The sequence below is a fragment of the Hemiscyllium ocellatum genome, chromosome 34 (genome assembly GCF_020745735.1).
Source record: "Hemiscyllium ocellatum isolate sHemOce1 chromosome 34, sHemOce1.pat.X.cur, whole genome shotgun sequence".
In the NCBI taxonomy this organism is placed as follows: domain Eukaryota; kingdom Metazoa; phylum Chordata; class Chondrichthyes; order Orectolobiformes; family Hemiscylliidae; genus Hemiscyllium; species Hemiscyllium ocellatum.
In genome coordinates, this window is record NC_083434.1 from 8832917 (window position 1) to 8858352 (window position 25436).

Here is a 25436-nt window from a genome sequence, read left to right on the forward strand (position 1 = left end):
GTCCTTGGTGGAGTGGGAGGGAGAGTTAAAGTGTTGAGCCACGGGGTGATTGGGTTGGTTGGTCCGGGCGTCCCAGAGGTGTTCCCTGAAGCGTTCTGCAAGTAGGCGGCCCGTCTCCCCAATATAGAGGAGGCCACATCGGGTGCAGCGGATGCAATAGATAATGTGTGTGGAGGTACAGGTGAATTTGTGGCGGATATGGAAGGATCCCTTGGGGCCTCTATATTGGGGAGACGGGCCGTCTACTTGCGGAACGCTTCAGGGAACACCTCTGGGACGCTCGGACCAACCAACCCAACCACCCCGTGGCTCAACACTTTAACTCTCCCTCCCACTCCACCAAGGACATGCAGGTCCTTGGACTCCTCCATCGCCAGAACATAACAACACGATAGTTGGAGGAAGAGCGCCTCATCTTCCGCTGGGAACCCTCCAACCACAAGGGATGAACTCAGATTTCTCCAGTTTCCTCATTTCTCCTCCCCCCACCTTGTCTCAGTCGATTCCCTCGAACTCAACACCGCCCTCCTAACCTGCAATTTTCTTCCTGACCTCTCCGCCCCCACCCCACTCCGGCCTATCACCCTCACCTTGACCTCCTTCCACCTATCACATCTCCATCGCCCCTCCCCCAAGTCCCTCCTCCCTACCTTTTATCTTGGCCTGCTGGACACACTTTCCTCATTCCTGATGAAGGGCTTTTGCCCGAAACGTCGAATTTCCTGTTCCTTGGATGCTGCCTGACCTGTTGCGCTTTAACCAGCAACACATTTTCAGCTCACAAGGTATCTTGTTGAGTCTTTTAACTTAAGTCATATGGTTTCTTAGGCTGTCTTTGGTTCACTGTTCCAAATTACTTTCTGATCCTTCTTTGAAAAGAAACTGATCAAATCTTCACAGTACTGAAAACCAAAACCCTTTTAACTTGACTTTGGAATCCAATTTCATGAATAATACTAACATTTTTTTTTAATCACAAGACACTTGTATTTCCAGTGAAAGATTCCTCAAATTGTAGGACAGGTGCTTTTGCAAATGATCAGAGCTCTGGTTTTGCTATCAAGTGCCAGCAGTAATAACAGAAATGTGAACTTGTCCTTGACAATTCTAGTTATCAAACTGTTTAATCACATGTACTATTTGTTGATCTTGGTTGTCTTTCATTTCATGACATTAGCTGCAGTAAATTTGAGTAAGATCTGATTATGTAAATTTGCTTTCCTTTGGTCAGGATTCAGCGAGCATTTTTATTAGATCCACCTTCTTCAATATTCTATCAAAGGTCCACCTCTGACAGGAAATAGAGTTCTTAGAGACACCCAGAGCCTTCTGTGAAAAGAATGTATTCTCTTGTTGAGTATAAATCCTTGACTCTATACATAAGATATTTTATTAATTCTTCATTTATTGATTCCTGATTAAACAAAGTCTTGATTTTAAAGTTCTCATTCTTCCTTTGAATTGGTCCTGTATGGCCTCACCTCTTTACAATCTTCTTCAGCCACACAGCTTTTCAAGGTATCTGTGTTGCTCTAATTTTAACCCATGAACTCCTTTGATTTTTAATACCTCCCTCATTGATGGTCACACTTTCAGTTGCCTAGACCCCAAGTTCTGGAATATCCTCTCTTCCTCTCTAACTCATTCTCCTCCTCCAAGACACTTCTCAAAACCTATGCACTTGAGCAAGATTTTGGTGATGTGATCTAAAGTTCTCAGTGTCATAATTTGTTTTATATATCTCTTGTGAAACGTCTTGGAACATTTCCATATTTTAATAATGCTGCATTACTAAAAGTTGTTATTGTTTTGATACAAAACTTGAAATTAAGTCTAGTCAAAGTGAAAAAAGTTTGGATTTTAGAATCTCTTCAATTACCCTTTCGCTAGTTTGGGCACTGGCTGGGAAATGTGAGGCTGTTTCTTTTGCAAACAGAATTGATACTCCGCAAGGCAGCAGTTTCGAATAACTTCTATGCTTCTCCCCCACAATATTTTGATCTGGTTGGTATTGTTAGTTAAATGTCTCTTAAATTTCCATTCTGTATTATGATGTGATTACCTTGCAGACAAGCTACATGATTGTTTATATTATGTGCCTATAATTCCACTCCCATATAAAAAATGTTTTCTCTTCCTACCTCTGTTCCCTTTCTTAGCTGGTACTGCCAGTCATTTATTATTTTAAATTTAAATGTAGTCTGCCTGTAGCCTGAAGTGGAACAGTTAGTATTTTCCTAGTACACAAGTGAGAAAATGGCATATTTTGATGTTTTGCTTTTTTCCCCCCACATCTTGGGGATTCATTTGTAACAGAAGAATGCATATTAGGGAAGAAGACAGCAGTTTTCCCTAATTGTTTCAAACCAGCATCAGAATAATATTAGAATCCAAAACAAAGGCAACACAGGGGCATTAACTTGAGAGTATGTAATCACTTTTTATTTTCAAGATTCTATCTAATCTTCTCCATAGTTAAATTGCAGCATAATTCAAAGGTACCTGTTTTATTGCCATGACTTTTACCTACCTCCAGTGAATAAAAAATGTCAAATGAGGAAGATGCTACCAAAGTTGCCAAATTTGCACTTTGTTCTTTGGCATCTTCACTCCCTTTAGAATTCCACTATAAGTACGAGTCCAGAACTAGAGGGCATAGGTTTAGGGTGAGAGGGGAAAGATAGAAAAGAGACCTCAGGGGCAATGTTTACACACACAGGGTGGTACGTGTATGGAATGAGCTGCCAGAGGAAGTGGTGGAGGCTGGTACAATTGCAACATTTAAGAGGCATTTGGATGGGTATATGAATAGGAAGGGTTTGGAGAGATATGGGCCAGGTGCTGGCAGGTGGTACTAGATTGAGTTGGGATATCTGGTCGGCATGGACAGGTTGGACCAAATGGTCTGTTTCCATGGTGTACATCTCTATGACTCTATAACTACGGGGGAATGCACCATATGTCTGCTCATTGCAATGGTTTCTACAATTAATACAAATCAGGATGAAAATGTAAGGTAGTTATTTGAATTCATATTACAGTGCAAGTCATCAAATTGGCTAGAAATATCAACTGGTAAACCCCTTGATTCTCAAAAATGCTGTTATCCAATGTTTTGATGAATACTGATTCATAAATTTGGAATAAAATAAGCCAGTATTTCATTTTCCTATAAACTTACATTTTTTAAAAATGTAGTTTAGTGTAATGTTGAAGAATTTAAAATACATGTATTCTGTAACTTCTGAACATATTTCATTGACTCACAAATCAATCAAAGTGACCAATATTTTCACTTGCAAAATCTACAAAGAACTGCAGATGCTGTAAGTCAAAAACAAAAAGTGAAGTTGCTGAAAAAGCTCAGCAGGTCTGGCAGCAGCTGTGAAGACTTTGTTTTGAAAAGTTAATATTTCTGTTATGGTGACCCTTCCTCAGAACAGATTTTAAGTACAGAGGAACCTTGACTATCCAAAAGACGCAGGCAGGGAGTATTTTGTTCAGATAATCCGATGTTCAGATAATTGTTCGGATAACGCAGTTTAGCCAAGCATCAGGACTTTGCGATCTTGTCCTGATAATCCAAAATTTGGATAATTGCATGCCGGATATTAGAGGTTCCTCTGTACTTGGGAATGGAAGAGTGGTTTGGCTTTCTCTCTAAGTTATAAAACACAAAATCTGTTGATTAACAGAGTGAGTAGCAGTTCTGCTTTTAGTTCTCTAACCAGTGGCTAGAAGCTAGCAAATGCAGACAGGTTGACATTATGTCTTAACTCTCCTAGGACTACTTAGAGTCATAGAGATGTACAGCATGGAAACAGACCCTTTGGTCCAACCCGTCCATGCAGACCAGATATCTCAACCCAATCTAGTCCCACCTGCCAGTACCGGACCCATATCCCTCCTATTCATATAGCCATCCAAATGCATCTTAAATGTTGCAATTGTACCAGCCTCCACCACATCCTCTGGCAGCTCATTCCATACACGTACCACCCTCTGCGTGAAAAAATTGCCCCTTAGGTCTCTTTTATATCTTTCCCCTCTCACCCTAAACCAATGTCCTCTGGTTCTGGACTCCCCAACACCAGGGAAAAGAGTTTGTCTATTTATCCTATCCATGCCCCTCATAATTTTGTAAACCTCTAGAAGGTCACCCCTCAGCCTCCGACGCTCCGGGGAAAACAGCCCCAGCCTGTTCAGCCTCTCCCTATAGCTCAAATCCTCCAACCCTGGCAACATTCTTGTAAATCTTTTCTGAACGCTTTCAAGTTTCACAACATCTTTCCGATGGCAAGGAGACCAGAATTGCACGCAATATTCCAACAGTGGCCTAACCAATGTCTGTACAGCTGCAACATGACTACTCTGACCAATAAAGGAAAGCACACCAAATGCCGCCTTCACTATCCTATCTACCAGCGACTCCACTTTCAAGGAGCTATGAACCTGCACTCCAAGGTCTCTTTGTTCAGCAACACTCCCTAGGACCTTAACATTTAGTGTATAAGTCCTGCTAAGATTTGCTTTCCCAAAATGCAGCATCTCACATTTATCTGAATTAAACTCCATCTGTCTTTCCTCAGCCTATTTCCCATCTGATCCAGATCCTGTTGTAATCTGAGGTAACCCTCTTCGCTGTCCATTACACCTCCAATTTTGGTATCATCTGCCAACTTACTAACTGTACATCTTATGCTCGCATTCAAATCATTTATGTAAATGACAAAAAGTAGAGGGCCCAGCACCGATCCTTGTGGCACTTCACTGGTCACAGGCATCCAGTCTAAAAAACAACCCTCCTCCACCCTCTGTCTTCTATCTTTGAGCCAGTTCTGTATCCAAATGGCTAGTTCTCCCTGTATTCCATGAGATCTAACCTTGTTAATCAGTCTCTCATGAGAAACCCTGTCGAACGCCTTACTGAAGTCCATATAGATCACATCTACTGCTCTGCCCTCATCAATCTTTTTTGTTACTTCTTCAAAAAACTCAAACAAGTTTGTGAGATGTGATCTCCCATGCACAAAGCCATGTTGACTATCCTTAATCAGTCCTTGCCTTTCCAAATGCATGCACATCCTGTCCCTCAAGATTCCCTCCAACAACTTGCCCACCACCGAGGTCAGGCTCACCGGTCTATAGTTCCCTGGCTCGTCTTTACCGCCCTTCTTAAACAGTGGCACCACGTTTGCCAACCTCCAGTCTTCCGGCACCTCACCTGTGACTATCGATGACACAAATATCTCAGCAAGAGGGCCAGCAATCACTTCTCTAGCTTCCCACAGAGTTCTTGGGTACACCTGATCAGGTCCTGGGGATTTATCCACTTTTAACCGTTTCAAGACATCCAGCACTTCCTCCTCTGAAACTGGACATTTTGCAAGATGTCACCATCTATTTCCCTACAGTCTATATCTTCCATATCCTTTTCCACAGTATATACTGATGCAAAATATTGGTTTAGTAAGTCCCCCATTTTCTGTGGCTCCACACAAAGGCCGCCTTGCTGATCTTTGAGGGGCTCTAATCTCTCCTTAGTTACCCGTTTGTCCTTAATATATTTATAAAAACCCTTTGGATTCTCCTTAATTCTATTTGCCAAAGCTATCTCATGTCCCCGTTTTGCCCTCCTGATTTCCCTCTTAAGTATACTCCTACTTTCTTTATTCTGTTCTAAGGATTCACTCGATCTATCCTGTCTATACCTAATATATGTTTCCTTCTTTTTCTTAACCAAACCCTCAATTTCTTTAGTCATCCAGCATTCCCTATACCTACCAGCCTTCCCTTTCACCCTGACAGGAATATACTTTCTCTGGATTCTTGTTATCTCATTTCTGAAGGCTTCCCATTTTCCAGCCGCCCCTTTACCTGCGAACATCTGCCTCCAATCAGCTTTCGAAAATAGTTGCCTAATACCGTCAAAATTGGCCTTTCTCCAATTTAGAACTTCAACTTCTAGATCTGGTCTATCCTTTTCCATCACTATTTTAAAGCTAATAGAATTATGGTCACTGGCCCCAAAGTGCTCCCCCACTGACACCTCAGTCACCTGCCCTGCCTTGTTTCCCAAGAGTAGGTCAAGTTTTGCACCCTCTCTAGGAGGTACATCCACATACTGAATCAGAAAATTATCTTATACACACTTAAGAAATTCCCCTCCATCTAAACCTTTTATACTGTGGCAGTCCCAGTTGAAAGTTTGGAAAGTTAAAATCCCCTCCCATAACTACCCTAATAGTCTTACAGATAGATGAGATCTCCTTACAAGTTTGTTTCTCAATTTCCCTCTGACTACTGGGGGTCTATAATACAATCCCAATAAGGTGATCATCCCTGTCTTATTTCTCAGTTCCACCCAAATAACTTCCCTGGATGTATTTCGAGGAATATCCTCCCTCAGCACAGCCGTAATGCTATCCCTGATCAAAAATGCCACTCAACCTCCTCTCTTGGTTCCCTTTCTATCCTTCCTGTAGCATTTGTATTCTGGAACATTAGGCTGCCAGTCCTGCCCATCCCTGAGCCATGTTTCTGTAATTGCAATGATATCCCAGTCCCACGTTCCTAACCATGCCCTGCGTTCATCTGCCTGCCCTGACTGTTTGATTCACTTCTGTTCTCAGCTGTACCCGTCACAGATCGATCTCATTCCTCACTATCTCCCTGGGTCCCACCTTACTAGTTTAAATCCTCCCAAGCAGTTGTAGCAAATTTCCCTGCCAGTATATGACACTTTAGTGACTTGAAGCACAAGGTCACCTGGTTGAGTCTAAACACAAACTCAATGTACCTACTGAAAACTTATCAACTTACAAATAATTTTTTCAAATGTCATATTTTTAGGAGACTCTCACTTAGAAGCTCAGAGTCCCTGGATTCTGGTGATCCAGAAGATAAAAAGAGGAAGGACTCCAAAAAATCAAGTTTCCTAAATTTAATCAAGTCTCGATCCAGTAAAACTGAAAGGCCACAGACTGTGATTGTTCCAGAAGAGCCATCGTCACCCAAAGGAGTTATGAAAAGCCCAGCCACAGACCTAACTAGGAGGGACTCAAAGCCGGTGGAACAAAATGGCAGCACAGAACACCCAGACGAACATAAAACACCCGATTCTGTGGATGCAGTGTTTGAGGATTCGGGCAAGAGCGAGAGGTTGGACAGCAAGAGCAGCCCACAAGGAGGCCGTTGGTATGGGGTGCAAGTTATGGGCAGTGGACTCCTAGCTGAATTCAAGGCTAAACAAGAAAAACGGGCTGCTGTACAAAAGGTAATTAAAAATGTATACTATTATTTATGACAATGTGTTCATTACCTTCATATATACAATCATTTTCAAAAAACCTCTGCAATTTGCTTCATAGTACTTGCCTAAATTAATTTTTAGTAAATGTAGAAGCAGTACAAGTCAGGTAAGGGCAAGGTCATCATAGTCCCACAGTCTCACTTAATAGAGAGATGGACGATGGTGGTGACTTTAATCTGTAGGTCACTGTGCCTCGGGCAATGGTGAGGTCAAAAAGTAGGGGCTTTCATGGTAACCTCAACCAGTGCAGTGGCATACTCTGCCAGCCGTCCTGCCACTGAGCTAACCAACCCCCAAGTATACACATCCTCTGAATAAACGTATTAGGTCGGAATAAGCATGTTCAATCCTTGTCCTGTGGAATTTTGGCAGTAATCTTTTAAAGTATTCAAGTAATTATAACTAACAGAGTCTGATGACATTATAATTATACATGAATGGACTCCTGAGTGATTTAGAGGAAAAATTAACAAAGACACAGAGAAACGTGCACTTTGTAGCAGTACTAATTTTAAAAAGAGTAAAATATGTTTACTCCTTCCAGAGTCCCATACCTAATAAAATGTGTCAACCTGCTGTCAGGGATGGTTCACCTCTGGTTCAAGAGTTGGTGACAAGGGGCATACAAATTTAAAATCCTCATATATAGTAATGGAAGAAGTTGAGAAAATTGCCTTTGTGGAGACAGCTGTTGGTATTTGAAATGCTTTGCTGAAACCATTACAGATTAGATTAGATTAGTGTGGAAACAGGCCCTTTGGCCCAACAAGTCCACACCGACCTACCAAAGCGCAACCCACCCATACCCCTACATTTACCCCTTACCTAACACTACGGGCAATTTAGCATGGCCAATTCACCTGACCCACACATCTTTGGACTATGGGAGGAAACCGGAGCACCCGGAGGAAACCCACGCAGACACGGGGAGAACATGCAAACTCCACACAGTCAGTCGCCTGAGGCAGGAATTGAACCCGGGTCTCTGGCGCTGTGAGGCAGCAGTGCTAACCACTGTGCCACCGTGTCGCCCACTAAAAAGATTAAAAGCAACATTTGAAAAAAGGGAATGTACAAGGCATTTGGTGAGGGGTGGGGGGGTGGTTGCATGATGGCAGTGGGGTTTGTTATGAATTGCCCGAGCAGAGTGACTGACACAATTGATCAAATACCATTTTTCTTCCATTGTTGTAATTAGCTGGAGTCCACGGTCAGGAAGAAAGCAGATTCAGTGGTTAAGTCGTGGACTGTGTTGCTGTATAGACAAATAGGTTTCTGATGGCATTGCATGTATCTAGAGCACAAAGATTCAGGCCAGTAAACGTAAACAATTACTTCATGCTCTGATAACTCGTAAATCAAAGGAACAGATTATCTGGTCAGAAGGTAGTTGTTACAATACCTATGCATCAGGACTGTGCAGAAATCTAGTCTTGGCAGAATCCACAGGAAAAAGTGAGGTCTGCAGATGCTGGAGTATCAGAGCTGAAAATTCCTGATGAAGGGCTTATGCCCGAAACGTCGAATTTCCTGTTCCTTGGATGCTGCCTGACCTGCTGCGCTTTTCCAACAACACATTTTCAGAATCCACAGGAAATCCACTAAGAAGCCGAAACTTACCCTGAACAATTACTGACATCCCAAATATACTCCTTAATTCAAAATCCCAGAACCAACCCGTAACCCCATGCTTTGATCTGTCCTAAGCACTCACCCAATCAGCTGCCATCCTATCCTTGCCCACTTGGCTCCCTACTCCACTTGATCAACTGTAACCAGATCCCCTTCACCCACCTGATGCACTAATTTCCTACACACTTACCCACCTGCCATCCTATCTACTTACCCCTCTCACCCAGCTGCCATCCCAGCCTCACACTTAACTTACTCACTTACCTTCTCTCAGTTGCCGTTAAAGTGGCTGAAGGATCTTTAAATCACAGAATGCAGCACTTACTGTTGAAATGGTAAAAACAATGACTGCAGATGCTGGAAACCAGAGTCTAGCTTAGAGTGGTGCTGGAAAAGCACAGCAGTTCAGGCAGTATCCGAGGAGCAGGAAAATTGATGTTTCGGGCAAAAGCCCTTCATCAGAAATACCTGATGTAGGGCTTTTACCCGAAACGCCGATTTTACTGCTCCTCGGATGCTGCCCTGTTGAAATGGTAAGGGTGGTTTGTATGTGAATCCTCTCCTTCCTGCCCTTGTGCATTGCACACTCATTTGTGTGGCTTTACCTGGAAAGGCTATTGGCCCAGAGGTTCGCTACACCGGCACAAAAGGTAAGTGGATAATTCTCAAGCTCTTCTGGAAACTTTGGGCCAGTATATCTCATAAAAGTATTTATTCCTCATTCATTTGACTTCAGTTTACAAATATGAACTTGATATTGTTTCAGTTAGAAATATGAATTTGATTATAAGCAGAGCTATCATATTTTGAAGATCACACTTCAGGGTATAAGGGTAATTCTTGCGGAACCAAAAAAAATCTCTACAAGTTTTGAAACTTCCTTTCCCTTTCTCTTTCCAAATCTATTGATTTCCACAATGATATGTGTAGATTTTTTGTTTCAATTTCTCACAGCTCAGCAGTTGCCTTTTCTTTGTCTTGCACTGTCAGCAGAATGTGTAAATGTCCTTGAACAATCTCACAGGCTCCAGTGAGACTACCATGCATCCTTTTGCAACGCAGTTTAAGCAATAACAAGGCTGGTAATGCTTTACAACTATAGCCCAAAAGCTTTTGTTTGTTTGGGTTTTTGTGACAGTCAATCACGGGTAGACTGACAATTCCATGTGTTTTTGTTTCAGTTATACATTGGCTGCACACTAGATATTCTTCTGTTGCTGCAAGTTGGTAACTCATTCTACTGTTTAACATTGCAATTACTGTTTAACTCCTGGATTTCGAGTTCTTTCTTCCATCCCTCACATGGTCACTGGGGAGCAAGCCCGAGCAGTTTACATTCCTTATACATGTTTAATTTTTCTAAGGAGATGTCAAGAATCCAAAATCTTTCAAAGGGTTTTACTTAACTTATTGAATCAACAAATTTGTTGATTGTCTATTGATTTGTAAATACATCAGGGGTTGAGCATTTTTAAAAATTTTGTATTTGCTCTGGATCTTCTCATTGATTCAGTCTCTCACATAAGCAGGTAAACCATCCTTTATCATCAAGAGTTTACCCAGTGTAGAATCATTCAGTGAGACAGTCCAAGGAACTGTAGCCATGCAGCACCGTGGGTTGGGTTTCTGGAAGAATCAGGGGCTTGCCTCTTAGCGAGAGAGCCTGGTGGGCACATATGTTGCCTCCTCCAAGTAGGCCACTCAAGCACCACGGTAACCAACAGCCAGTCTTCCCTTCAGCAGAGAACCTCAGGGACAGAAATCACATCCCTTTGGAAATTCCTTTGCATTGCCACCCCTCTGTCTGTTGCTGGAGTGACACCTACTTGAGGGCCAGGATCAAGGAGTGACCCAGGATGCAGGTAATTATTGACGGGTAGGATTTCCATGCGGAGAACGGTGTACTGGCTCCTGATGCCAAAGTACATGATCAGGTTCTGTGCCTTTTAAATAAGGCATCTTCCACCACCTTAACCAGATTTAAGGCAAAGTAAAATTATCTTGAATAGTTTCATGGATGTACAGTTGTCAGTTTTTGATAAAATTGATTTTTTTAAAAATTGAGAGCTTTTAAAATATGTCTAACTGTGTGTGTGTTCATCTGAGAAAAGGAGTCCATTTGGAAAATCCTAAAACTGACAGATTTCCATTATCTCAACCTGGGCCATAGTTAGTTTTGAGCACAGGGTCTAATTCTGGTGAACTGTGTCTTGTGTCAACGTAAAACATGGTGGAAAATGCTACCCTAAGTAGTTATTGGTAAAACTCATTTATGTTTAAAATTTACAAATCTTTTACTCTATTTGTCCATTTCTGACAGATTGTACTGCTAAAGATAAAATTTTGTGAAACAAAAATTCATTTTCTATTAGACTGCTAAGTCCTGCTTAACATCGATTCACTAAACATCATTTTGTTTAAGTGTTGTTAATAAAGTACCATATATACTCAAGTGAAAGTTGATCTAATCTAAAAGTTGACCCCCTGTTCTGGCCAAAATATCTGGAATTTTTCAGATATCTTGGGTAAAAATTGACTCTAGTTCTTCACAGATAACAGATCAACATTTGTGAGTCAAGGTATTACCCTATGCAAAAATGTTATTATGTGTTTTGATGTACAATTCACACAATTTGGCATGAAAGTTTAAGATGTATCAGGTCAGAGTCAGGTGACAACCTCCCTTTGTGTGCAGCTCAGCTGAGCTCAGTTCCCCTGTAGCACTTGTGGAATACGGTCATATATCTAATTAAGGTTTTGAAATCTCTTCACTTTATGTAAAAATGCCTGCCAGAAACAACAAAACATGTACAGCAGTGTTTAAATGGAAAGTTATTGAAGTTGCAGAGAAGATAATTAACTATAAGCTTATGACTTTTATTTTTGTTTCTGTTGTCTTTATCCAGGAATTACCATAATTCATTACGGTTTTTTTCTTTATTTGTTTAGAGATCAATTGGGCTTCTGCTAATGATATGGCGTTTTGGACTGCAGCATGAATTTCAGTCCCTCAACAGCAGTGTCCATGTAATAGTCGACCCTATAACATTAACCTTAAAAAAATGTGACTTTTACACCAGTCTATACAGTAATGCCAATATAACTGTTTTATGCTGACAATTCACTTTAACGTTGTTTAGCATGCTGAAGCCTTGAGGGATGTCATAACTTTGCCCAGTACATCTGCTCTCACCCTCGGTCACCTGGAGCTCTCAGTCTTGCTTCCTGTCATTGTTCCTTATCATGTCTTTCTGCCTATCAACTATTTCTCATAATTCAGCATTCTGAAAGAGAACCACTAATCATTTGTGCAGTGCCTTTTTAATAAGTAGTATTAAGTGGAGTGCTGAAATTGGCCGTTTCATCTAATTTGTCCTTGTAGATGTATAATATTTTTTATTAGCCTTTCTTTTATATATTAACATGATCTCTATAGTGTATCAATGTGATTTTCTGGTTCAGAGGTGTTGGGAGTAAATAAAATGCAGTATCTGTCTTTTTCATTGTGTAGAGTAAAAAGTGAGGTCTGCAGATGCTGGAGATCAGGGCTGAAAATGTGTTGCTGGTTAAAGCACAGCAGGTCAGGCAGCATCCAAGGAACAGGAAATTTGACGTTTCGGGCCGGAGCCCTTCATCAGGAATGGGAAGGGCTCTGGCCCGAAACGTCGAATTTCCTGTTCCTTGGATGCTGCCTGACCTGCTGTGCTTTAACCAGCAACACATTTTCAGCTTTTTCATTGGGTTACACAATGAACAAATTCATTATTGCCACAGGGGGACACAACCCTAGTTATCTGGTGCGAAAGGTCAAGTGTAAACTGATTTGTATTGTGCACAAAGTTTTGTTTTGAGAATGGTAGAAATCCCAAGTTGAAAAATGTAATTTCAACATAGTTATATTTGCATGCAGCTGTCTGAATAGCAGCACAAGTTCATTTTAAAATATAACTTGGTTCTCAAACTGTTAGTCCCAAATACAAGGTTTATGGTAACTGTTAACCAAGATTTTGGTTTAATGGTTTGATTCATAGGATGCCTTCAATTTTACTGTCTTGTCCTCAGAAACTTGAAAATGAAGCTGGAAGCAAGGAATTGTATGAAAATATGTCAAGTGTAGACCGATTAGATGAAGCTGGCAGAGGTGAGTATGGATGATGATGATGTAACAGTGTCTTGAGAAAAATATGTTAAGCTTGTCAGTTTTTACACCTAGATGGGATGGCTGCTATTTGACTATATTCATATTAAGCACAACTGTGTAAATATTTCCCTTTCGGCTTGTATTCAAACTCACTATACCAAACTTATTTAATTTGTGCAGATTGTATTCAAAGAAAAGTACTTGTGAACTTTTTTTTCAATTCTTGCTGATATTATACTTATAGCCAAGTGGATTACAACTGTGTGTTCGAAAGAAATGCATAAAATCTCCTACTGCTTTTTATTAGTTTTTGAGTTTAGGCCTGATCCCAGTTTTATTGGGCTATAAATTATCCATACTGACCAGCCTTATTTGAAATGAGAGGCATAAATTAAAACTGATTTCTTATCTGACTTCTTTGAATTCACTTGTGGAACTTTGACTAACCAGTGTTGTTAGGGAGGGAATTTTAGGAACCAAAAGAGAAAAAATGCTGGAAAATCTCAGCAAGTCTGGCAGCATCTGTAAGGAGAGAAAAGAGCTGACGTTGCGAGTCTAACTGACCCTTGACAAAGCTTTGACAAAGAGTCAGTTAGACTCAAAACGTCAGCTCTTTTCTCTCCTTACAGATGCTGCCAGACTTGCTCAGACTTTCCAGCATTTTCTCTCTTTTGGTTTCAGATTCCAACATCCGCAATAATTTGCTTTTATCCAGGGAATTTTAGGATGTTGACCCAATGACACTGAAGGAATGGAGATATAGTTCCATACCAGGGTGATGAGTGACTTGGAGGGGAACTTGCAAATGGTGGTGTTCCAATGCATCTGCTACCCTTGTCCTTCCAGATGATAGTGGTCATGGGTTTAGAAGCTGCTGCCTAAGGAGATGCCTTTAAATACTCCAGTTCCTGCATGTCAAAGATTTAGTAAGTTATACCCAAACTATTAGTTGGTAGAAATTATAAGGAACTGTAGACTGGTGAGCCTGACATCAATGGTGGGCAAGTTGTTGGAAGGAATCCTGAGGGACAGAACTTACATGTACTTGGAAAGGCAAGGACTGATTAGGGATAGTCAACATGGCTTTATGCATGGGAAATCGTGTCTCACTAACTTAATTGAGTTTTTTGAATAAGTAATAAAGAGGATTGATGAGGGCAGAGTGGTGGACCTGAACTATATAGATTTCAGTAAGGCGTTTGACAAGGGTCCTCATGGTAGACTGGTTGGCGAGGTTTGATCATGTGGAATATGGCGAGAACTAGCCATTTGGATATCAAACTGGCTTGAAGGTAGAAAGCAGAGGGTGGAGGGTTGCTTTTCAGACTGGAGGCCTGTTATCAGCGGAGTGCCACAATGATCCGTGCTGGGTCCTCTACTTCTCGTCTTTTATATAAATGATTTGGATGTGAACATAGGTATTGTTAGTAAGTTTGCAGATGACTCCAAAATTGGAGATGTAGTGGACAGTGAAGAAAGTTACATAAGAGTACAACAGGATTTTGATCAGCTGGGCCAATGGGCTGAGGGGTGGGAGATGGAGTTTGGTTTAGATAAATCTGAGGTGCTGCATCTTAGAAAAGCAAATCAGGGCAAGATTTATACACTTAATGGCAAGGTCTTGGGGAGTGTTGCTGAACAAAGAGACCTTGAAGTGTAGGTTCATAACTACTTGAAAGTGGAGTCCCATATAAACAGGATAGTGAGGAAGGCTGTTAGTATGCTTGCCTTTATTGATCAGTGATTTGAGTATAGGAGTTGGGAGGTCACGTTACAGTTATACAGGTTGTTGGTTAGGGCACTTTTGGACTACTGTATTCAATTCTGGTCTCTCTGTTATAGGAAGGATGTTGTGAAACCTGAAAGGGTTCAGAAAAGACTTACAAGATGCTGCCAGATTGGGAGAAGCTGAATAGTCTGGGGCCATTTTTCCTGGAGCATTGGAGGCTTAGAGATGACATTATGGAGCTGTATAAAATCATGAGCAGCATGAATATGGTGAATAGCCAAGGTCTTTTCCCCAGAATGGGGGAGTCCAGAACTAGGGGGCATAGGTTTAGGGTGAGAGGGGAAAGATTTAAAAGGGACTTAAGGGGTCAACGTTTTCACACGGAGGGTGATGCATGTGTGGAATGAGCTGTCAGAGGAAGTGGTGTATGCTGGTACAATTACAACATTTAAATAACATTTGGCTGGGTATACGAATAGGAAGGGTCTCAAGGGAAATGGGCTGATTGCTAGCAAATGGGACTAGATTAATTTGGGATATCTGCTCAGCATGGGCGAGTGGGACAGAAGACGCTGTTTCCTTGCTGTACAGTTCTATGACTTTATCCAGAGAAATTGATAAATTCACCATCTTAAAACAGAACTCTTCCCTCCAAAGCATGAGAACTCCTTGTCATTGAATGCTTCAGCAAGAAGCTTTAACCCATTTTCTGTCATTCCATTCCACAAGCGGGAATTTCTAGCTTCATACTCACTGTTTGCACATGCCTGCGGATACCAGATGCCCCAAACCATCTAACGTTAAGCAGGGTAATAACTGGCTGAGGCAACACTTCCAGGCTGAAATACTGTTGTGGTTAATTAGAGATTTACGTAAAATTCTGCACTATACAGGTATCTGCAAAGATCAAGGTTGGTGCATTCTTTGAGCAAGTGAATTTTTAGCAACATAATAACTTACTAAAAAACATCTGCCCTGGTCCTGAAACCTAAATTCTAGCAGTGAGGAGCATCAGTTCCTCTGAAAAAAATTAATGTTGCAGATTTGTAATTGTTTTTATTCTTTCTTTTTCTCTATTATATATCTCAATTAGACCCATCTACATCTTTTCATTTTACTTCCTGTACATTATCTAAATATTTATATTCCCAGCTTGTGTTTTTAATTCAGGGTTTGAAGTCTGCATATTTCTGACACTATTGTGCCCCAAGAGATCATGAACACACTTATCCTTTCATGCTAAACATCTGTGTCATGGAACAAGTTATTGCTTTCTGGAGAACAAAAAGAACAGATTATATAAGATACAGATTTAATACATTATTCCACATGATTCATATGATGGACTGGTTTTGCTTTCTTATTAATAAAGCACTCATTGTCCAATAGACTTACCATTTAATGCTTTCAAAAACTGACATTATTTACTGTATTTTAAATCTCATTTTGATAGCCAAGGGCCAACAAGTCCAAAAAGGAGATTCCAGCCTGACTTCACCAGAGAAACTTACAAAACCTGAACCAAAGACGGAAACAGTGAAACCGAAAAGTTCCTCCTCCACACCTACCAGTCCAAAAACACCACCTCAAATTCTGAAGCCCAGCAATGTGGGCCGACCTAGTATTCCTCAGAAACCTAGGCCCAGCTGGAGCACAGGTGAGTAGAAATTGTCACTAACTCCTGACCAGAGAGTAGAATGATTGAATATTCATGAGATACATTTGAGAGAAGAAATTGAATATAATATGATGCTGCTGACTTATCTGTAGTCTGGAACAGGTTATCGTAAAAGCTGGACAAGAGCCATGGGATTCCAAATTCCAAAAATGAGACAAACTGTCACTGGGCCATTATCGTACACTTTCAGTTGATCAATTCAAAGGGCACACAAGCTGGAGTAGGTCTCCTTCCTGCAGTAACCAATAAGATAGCAGATCAGGACAGGGAGATATAGGGGAAGGAAAATGGTTCAGCTCATCTGTTCACCCTGGTCTGTTGGTGGTGTAGCTGAAACACTCATTTTGATCTCCTTCCTGATTGGCTAAGCAGGTCTGTACAGGATTGGTGAGCGTTCTGCATCCAGTTGCTTCCACAAAGTCACATTTTAGAACTGAAAGGATACACAGAAATGTAAGGACTATTCTGGAACAGTACATACTGATCTGCAAAGGAACACGTTTGAGCTGGAATTGATCCAGTCATTCTGTTGCATTGATCTTAAGTAGTTTGCATCAGTTTTTACCGTGGAGATGGAAATGGAAATTAGAGAAGTTTGTAAATCAATAACAATATCTTGAAAAATGTCCGTATTACAGAGTAGAAGATGCTGAAGGTCTTAAAACACATAAAAGTGGATCAATCCCCAGAACCTGATCAGGTGTACCCCAGAACCTTGTGGGAATATAGATTACTGGGTCCCTTGTTAGATATTTGTATCATCGATAGCCACAGGCGAGGTGCTGGAAAACTGGAGGTTGGTTAATGGGGTGCTATTATTTAAGAAAGGTGATAAACAAAGGCTGGGGAACTATAGACCAGTGAGCCTAACATCAATGGAGCATAAATAGTTATAGGGAGTCCTGAGGCACGGGACTTCCATGTATTTGGAAAGGCAGGGACTGATAAGGGATAGTCCTCATGGTTTCCCGCATAGGAAATCGTGTCTCACTGACTAGAATGAATGTTTTGAACAAGTGACAAAGAAGATTGATGAAGGCAAAGCAGTGGACTTTGTCTATCTGGACTTCAGAAGGTGATGGACAAGGTTCCTCCTGGTGGACTGGTTAGCAAGGTTGGTTCACATGGCATCCAGGGAGATCTACATGCTTGAATATAAAATTGATTCAAAGTTAGGAGACAATTGTGATGGAGGGTTGCTTTTCAGACTGGAAGTCTGTGACCAACAGTGTATTACAAGGATCAGTGCTGGGTCCACTGCTTTTTGTCATTTATTTAAATGATTTGGATATGAATATAGGAGGTTTGGTTAGTAAGTTTGCAGAGGACACCAAAATTGGAGGTGTGGTGGACAATGAAGAAGGTTACCTCAGACTACAACGGGACCTTGGAGAAATGGGCTAAGCAGTGGCAGATGGAGTTTAATTTTGGAAAATATGAGGTGCTGAATTTTGATAAGGCAAATCAGGGTAGGACTTGTATGCTTAATGGTAAGGTCTTGGGGGAGTGTTGCTAAACAAAGAGACCTTGGAGTGCAGGTTCATTGTTCCTTTGAGAGTGGAGTCCCTGGTAAAGTGTGAAAGTGAGGACTGCAGATACTGGAGAATCAGACACAAGGTGTGACGCTGGAAAAGCACAGCAGGCTAGGCATCATCCGAAGTGCAGGAGGGTTGACACTTTGGGTATAAGCCCTTCATCAGGAATGTAGAGGGGGAAAGGGGTTGAGAGATAAATAGAGGGGTGGGGGAAAGCTACTTGGGAAGGCAATAGGTGGGGGACAATTGTGATAAGTCGATGGGGAGGATGGTGCAGATAGGTGAGAAGAAAGAAGGACAGGTAGGACAGATCAAAAGGGCAGTGCCGAGTTGGAGGGTTAGATCTGGGATGAGGTGGAGGGAGGGGAGATTTGGAAACTAGTGAAGTCGATGATGCCGTGTATTTACAGGGTCCCAAGGTGGAAGATGAGGCATTCTTCCTCAAGTTGGTGGGTTGCTTGGATTTGGTGGTGGAGGTAGCCCAGTATTTGCATGTCCTTGGGAGGGTGGGAAGGGGAGTTGAAGTGGCTGGCCACAGGGTGGTGTGGTTGTTTGGTCCATGTGTTTCAGAAATGTTCCCTGAACCACACTGCGAGTTGGCATCCTGTTTCCCCAGTTTAGAGCAGACCACATTGAGAGCAATGGATGCAGTAGCTGAGGTGGTGGATGTGCAGGAAAATCTCCACCAGATGTGAAATTGTCCTTTGAAGCCTTGGACAGAGGTGAGGGGGGAGGGTGGCGGGGGTTGCATAGGATTTACATCTCGTGTGGCGGCAAGGGAAGGTGCCAGCTGTGGAGGATGGGTTGGTGGGGGGTATGGACCTAAAAAGGGAGTCACAGAGGGAATGGTCTCTGCAGAACGCAGATGGGGTGGGGAGTCAGATCCCACCACCAAAGATATATTTCCCTTCCCATCCCTGCTCTTCAGATGCTGCCTGACCTACTCTGCTTTCCCAGCGCCACACTTTTTGACTCTCCCAGGTAATTAGGGTAGTGAAGAAGACATTTGGTACGCTTGCCTTTATTGGTCAGTGTGTTCAGTATAGAAATTGGGAGGTCATGTTGCTTCTGTACAGGACATCGGTTAGGTCACTTTTGTAAGATTGCCTCAATTCTGGTCTCCCTGCTATTGTAAAGATGTTGTGAAACTTGAAACGGTTCAGAAAACATTAACAAGGATGTTGCCAGAGTGGGAGAGTTTTAGCTATAGCAGCAGGCTGAATAAGCTGGGTTATTTTCCCTGGTGCACTGAAGGCAGAGGGGTGACCTTATGGAGGTTTATAAAAACATGAAGGCCTTGAATAAGGTGAATAGACAAGGTCTTTTCCTGAGGGTTGGGGAGTCCAAAAGTGGAGGGTATAAGTTTACGGTGGGAGGGGAAAGATATAAAAGGAACCTAAGGGGCAACATTTTAATGCAGAGGGTGGTGCATGTTTGGATTAAGAATCTAGATGTCTATGGACCAATTGCTGGCTAATAGGACTAGGTTAATTTGGGATATCTGGTTGACATGGACGAGTTGGACTGAAGGGTCTGTTTCCGTGCTATACAGCTCTATGACTTTAGTGGATCAGAATAATGTAAGCAGGAAATAAATGTGTCATTCAAGGCATCAATACAGAAAGTAAATGTCTGAGGTGAAAATGTGTTGCTGGTTAAAGCACAGCAGGTCAGGCAGCATCCAAGGAACAGGAAATTCGACGTTTCGGGCCAGAGCCCTTCATCTGAGGTCCAAGCTGTGATTCTTGTGGCTCTTCACAAATTATATTCTGCTGCCCCAAAAATGATACCTACAAGCTCTAATGGCATATCAACCACTTGAGCAGCACTGAATTGAAAACTTTTTAAAAATCCAGATTTACAGCCCCCCCCCCCCCCCCATAAGAAAATTGACATAGAATGGTCAAACGTGATTTTCCTTTCACTAAATCATGCTGGCTCTGCCTAGTCATGTTGTAATTTTTGAAGTACCCTATTAACACATTCTTAAAACTGGATTCTAGCTGTTTTACTCCCAGTGATGACTGGTTAGCTTGACATTAGTTGCCTGTTCTCTCTCTGTCTCCTTTCTGGAATAGTCAAGCTGCGTTTGCTAACTTTCGATCCAGGTGAACCGTTCTGGAATCCGTGCTGTTTTGATATGTCTGCTATCACTGCGTTTAAAACCTCACAAAGTCAGCCATTAGCCTGCTTTTAGTCCCAGTATTTTTTTTTCTCTTACCTTTTGTGTGTAGTAACATTTTACCATTTATTGTTTCCCATTATGTTTCTCCTAACTTCATCTCTTGGGATCCCACAGTCACTTTTACTAGTCTCAGTTACATGCCTGTGAAGGCTCTTACCATATGTCTGTATATTTCTTGCTAGTTTCTCATCTTGCCTTCTTTTCTTCTACTCTAAACAATTCTTGATTGGCCTTTGCTGATTATTAAAACCTTCCCAATCCTCACATTTACTAATATTTTTCGGCACTCATATATCCCCTTTTAATCAAATATGGTCCCTAGCTTTTCTTTTCTAGTTGGCCTTGTCTATATCATTTTTCTAATTGAACTTTATTCCTCTGAGGAATATATTTTTTGTGAGTTATGAATTATTTCTCTGTTTTCATTGCCTATGTAGCAACATATATTTTAACCTAATTTTGCAATCTACTTTAGCTAGCTCACCCTTTGTACTTCTGTTGTTGACTTTGTTTAAACTTAAGGCCTGAGTCTTGAATTCAACAACCTCACTTTGAAATTTGACACCTAGCAATCTCTACTCTTTACCACATTTTGGAAGACTCTCAAATTATGTCACAATCTGGTTAGGGACCAGTAACCTTTCTTAAAGTAGACTAAAGGTGAAATCCAGGGAACTTACTAAGAGGATAAAACCCCAAGATTCCAAGATTTTGAACATGAACTATATTTTACTACACAAACTAGAACAGTAATATACAATATATTACAATGATAATATACCGTGATTGAGCACCCCGCAGTATATGTCAAATATTAAGTGTGATCAAGACAGAGCTTACAGATATCTGAGCTATTTCCCCAGACATTAATGACACAATGTGTCATCAAATTGCATTAAACTTCACAAGATTACAATTCTTTATTTTTGTTCAATCTGACATAGAACAGCTTGAGACAACTTTCAATTATAGATTGCCCCAGTAACAACTATTCTGACAAACTCCCTCTGCACTCCACTTGTTTAAAGGCATAAAGCAGCTTTTCACTGACAGCTAGCTTCACCAAACTAAAAACTGCCCGTGTTTTCTCTAAACTCTCATCTTGCCCAGCTGCATGAAAATAATGCTTTTAACTTTTGAACTGCATACTCAGTTATACTGACCTATTAATGGCCCACAGCTCCCAGAATCTTCCTGAGCCCATACTACTAAGAACTCTTCAACTGTTTTGGAACATCATTGCCTAACATGGAATAAGCTTCTGTCTCTGTTTTCTCCCCCCATGTAACAGCTAAGCTCTTGTTGACAATTACTTTAGATATTCCAAGCTCACATTTCATTCTGCTTCAGATGATACTGCCCTCCATAACCACCTGAACTGATCTGTGTCCTTTGGACTCCTCTTCAGTGACACCCAAAACTATCCTGAGTGACCAATTGAAAACTTTACAGTAGGCTTGTCACATGTTTCTGGGCAGGAAAAGCATTACTATCTTGCTCGTTTTGGAATAATCTGTTCTCTGAATGTTAGATTCTAAGAGAATGTGGAATTCCAGTACAATTAAATCCCAGGAAATGCATTTAAGCACAAGTGGATGGTAGATTTTGTTGGATTTCTTAGCATTGGTCTTCATCATTATATATTTTAAAACTTAATTAAAGTTTTTAAAGCTTATGATTTAAATTTATAGATACTCACTTATAGATTTATTCCTGTACAGGAATATGTGATATGATTGTTCACCGAATTGATCATTTAAAGCTCAGGCAGACTTTACCAAGTCTATATGTTTAGTTTGATATTAATGAAACAATGATGTCTATTTTGTAAAGTGTCAAAAAGGATTTGTGCTGCATAGAAGAGAAAAATAACTGTGGGAAACCCTTGTAAGTTTGACCCATAATCTATTGGGAGAGGATTGATTGCGATCCCACTAATAACCTATCTCGAAGCACTGCCAATTTTGTTTGGGGAAACACAGCATTACAAAAATTGTCTTTATTACTCCTTTTTATAGAAGAAACCCCAGAATCACCATCTGGTCACACTTCCCCCAAAATTGCTCTGGTTCCACCTGTTCTAAGGAGAATGCCATCAGATAAAGATGGACAGAACAGTCCTCCTTTCAGTGGGCCTAGCAGCTGGTCATCTTCACATGAAGGTAGGCTATCACTACTTAATGGGAGGCAAAGGAGACATAGAAATTCTGAAGTTAGAGAGGAGAGAGGGCTTTTATAATGCTTCATGATAATACAATTAACCAACACAGTAGACAGTAACTCTTCAACCTGCATTTGCAGGTCTATCACCTTACCCATTTCCCAAATGAATCAGAACAACTATTCTGCACCACAAGAACTTTAAATATTGAGTGCATGAATATTGGAGCATATTTATGTATAGAAAGCGTGAAACAAATTCTGCAATTTATTTATCTTGTCTCTGGTACCAATTGGACACTGATAAGGTTGCAGTATGTGTTGATTGAAGAGTTGTAATTGGTGATACATAATAGCATAATGTTGAAAGATTTGATGATAAAAGGTTTAATATACAAATGTAACTTCCTTGCATTTACATTTAATTTGAAAATTGCCAATAGTGCATACATTTTAGTTATTGCAGTTGTGCAGACCATGGCAATTTGTGAACCATATTGCATGCATTTTACATGTTCAAAACATGCAATTACAATGTGTCTTTCATCATGTATTTCCATTTGTTTGTCTCCATAAACTGAAGCAAAAGTAAGATTACAAAAAAAAATTATAGTGAAGGTTAAAATTACTGCACTGGGACTTATTGTGATGGAAGCATTAAAATCTACATGATCATGAAGCAAAATTTTATGCATTTAAATATTAAAACAACTTGAATTCATGTCAGTTATCTGCACAAATGTGTCTAAACATTTGGAACAGTATTTAAGTAATGAGACAAGTCCATGTATTATGTCAGCATTAGCACTGCTGTCCAGGGGTAGGCAGTATGAGTCTCACTGAAACTAGGAAAGCATAATTGCATTCACATAGCAATTCAGAAAGAGCTTTGAGTTTCCTGGAATATTGCTACAACAAAATCTAATTCTACAAGTTTAAATTAATTTTATTATTTAAAGCAAGGGACAGGCAATGTGTCTTAAAGAATTCTGAAATGGAAAACTTTTTAACACACAAGACAACTTAATCAGTTAAAGGTCATTTAATATCTTCAGGTTTATTTTGTGCTGCTCCATCATGCATTGAATGTGTATGTGAAGTAAAAATTAAAAAGTGCCCTTTTTCCCTAGTAGAGCTATTTGGACTTGATAGTAGAGCTGACACAGAACATGATTCTGAAATGGCAAAAAATGGAGGGCGTGTCAAAAGAACACTGAGGCAATCATCAACTGGCGCAGTGAATGATGCAAGCGAGATTGAGCGCAAGAAATCACAGCCAATAACTGGTCAGAAGTTTTGCCTTTGTGGAGTGGTGGTGGTGGGTGGAGTTGGCACCAGCAAGTATATAATTTATTTAAAGATATCCATACCAACTAAGAACAAGTGCATATAAGATGTAAAAATTGTACACCCTTCCCGTTACCTAATCATGTTTCTAAATCTGGTATAATAGCATTTTAACACTGAAATAGTTTGGCTTGGGCCTGTATAAAATGGATGTAAAATACAAGCCAGAAAATATGAGCATCCATGCTGAAGCATGTATCTGTCTTTGCAATTCCACCTCTCAAAGATTTCCTGACTATTGAGTTTCTACTCTCATCATGTCACCCAAAAGACTAAGATTGGAACAGATTGGTCTGGGCTACAGCACAGTTATTTAGGTTACTGCTTTTTGAATCATTGCAGTGAAGGAATTCGGTTTACAAAAGACAGTAAACCATAACGTATACCATTTGTTCATAAGTGGCACAAATTGTAACGTTTTTTTTAATTGGATTGCTATAAATTTGCTGGTGCCATTTTTGTGCTTGGAGGCTGGTCTTGTGTCTTGTATTGTAAAGTGTAGTATCTCCTCCCCTACCTCTTGTTTATTTTCAAAATCAAGTAATCTGTGGAATTTAAGTGAGCAATTTCAGATTTTCATTACAAGCCAGACTTCTGTTGGATTCAGATAAAATTAGCACTTTTAAAAGCATTTTAAATTATTACAGAAATTAACAAGTTATTTTATTGAGTTAAGCCTAAGTTCCAAAAGAATTGGAGATGGGGATACTACAGTTGCAAATGCTTTGCTTTGATTTTTGTTGCTACAGTAATGGTATCATTTGATTTTTGTTTGAACAGAACGTTTCACCAGTTGCACAAAGTTTGCCAGCAATGTGTGTGTGTTATAATTTAAATGTTCACTTCATTCATGTTCTTTGTGATCACCATGTGAACATTGACTGTGCTGTTTTTCCTAAATATATTAATTTAAGTTGATAAATGGACTCACTGCAAGATACCTTTCATCAATTTGGAAACACAACAATTTAATTTTCTACCAGTTTAGTATACCTGCACCTCTCATTTTGGCTTCCCTATGTATATAAACCTTTTGTCTTCTAATTATATCATTGAAGCATTTGATCTCTGTGAATGCAAGAAAGATTGGGTAACAGTACTCTAAAGAAGAGTCATGTTGGATTCAGAACATTAACCCGGTTTCTGTCTTCACAGGTGCTACCAGATCTGCTGAGTTTCTCCAGCACGTTTTTGTTTTAGATCTCCAGCATCTGACACATTTTGCTTATGAATTAATAAAGGCGACAATAATCTTATATAAGTCCTTGCTAAGAAGAGGCTAAAATATCGATTGGTCATGGCTTGAAATTGTGGACACTTATGCCCATGTTAGTCGAGTCAATCCTTCAATTTCCAGTTCAGCTCAGATTGTGAAGTTCGTTTTTTGACTCAAATCCATTTCTCAGGAGTAGGATATTCAACCTCTTGACCCTGTACCACAATTTGAATCATGGCTGATTTATGCCTTAATCCCATTTACCAACCTTAGTTCCATATTTGTTGATAATTTTATTAAACAAAAAGTGACTTTAATGTAAAGATTCTGTGCTGGATTGTGATTCAGTTCAACTAGGCATCCTTTGTCCAGGAGATGTATCTGTGTGAACCTTGACTGTATTGATGTGCACAGCATTCTTTTGTAAAAGAGTGCATACATACTTTGGTGTGGAGGGGTTATTGTGTATGGAGTGCACTCATCGCAACCAAGGAATATCTA

The 25436-nt window shown here is 40.4% G+C and overlaps 1 protein-coding gene across 3 annotated transcripts in view; it reads left to right on the top strand.

The window, feature by feature from the left end:
- The window catches only part of LOC132832127 (F-actin-uncapping protein LRRC16A-like), a 458164-nt gene that overhangs the window by 415212 nt on the left and 17516 nt on the right, over positions 1 to 25436 (top strand). Inside the window, exons 33-37 of one of the 3 annotated variants that reach the window (XM_060849857.1) lie at positions 6853 to 7276; positions 13007 to 13085; positions 16268 to 16471; positions 22231 to 22374; positions 23503 to 23658. In XM_060849857.1, the coding sequence (XP_060705840.1) occupies positions 6853 to 7276; positions 13007 to 13085; positions 16268 to 16471; positions 22231 to 22374; positions 23503 to 23658 (1007 nt within the window). The remainder of the gene's footprint in view (positions 1 to 6852; positions 7277 to 13006; positions 13086 to 16267; positions 16472 to 22230; positions 22375 to 23502; positions 23659 to 25436) is intronic. The other 2 variants (XM_060849859.1, XM_060849860.1) reach the window with 2 other exon arrangements.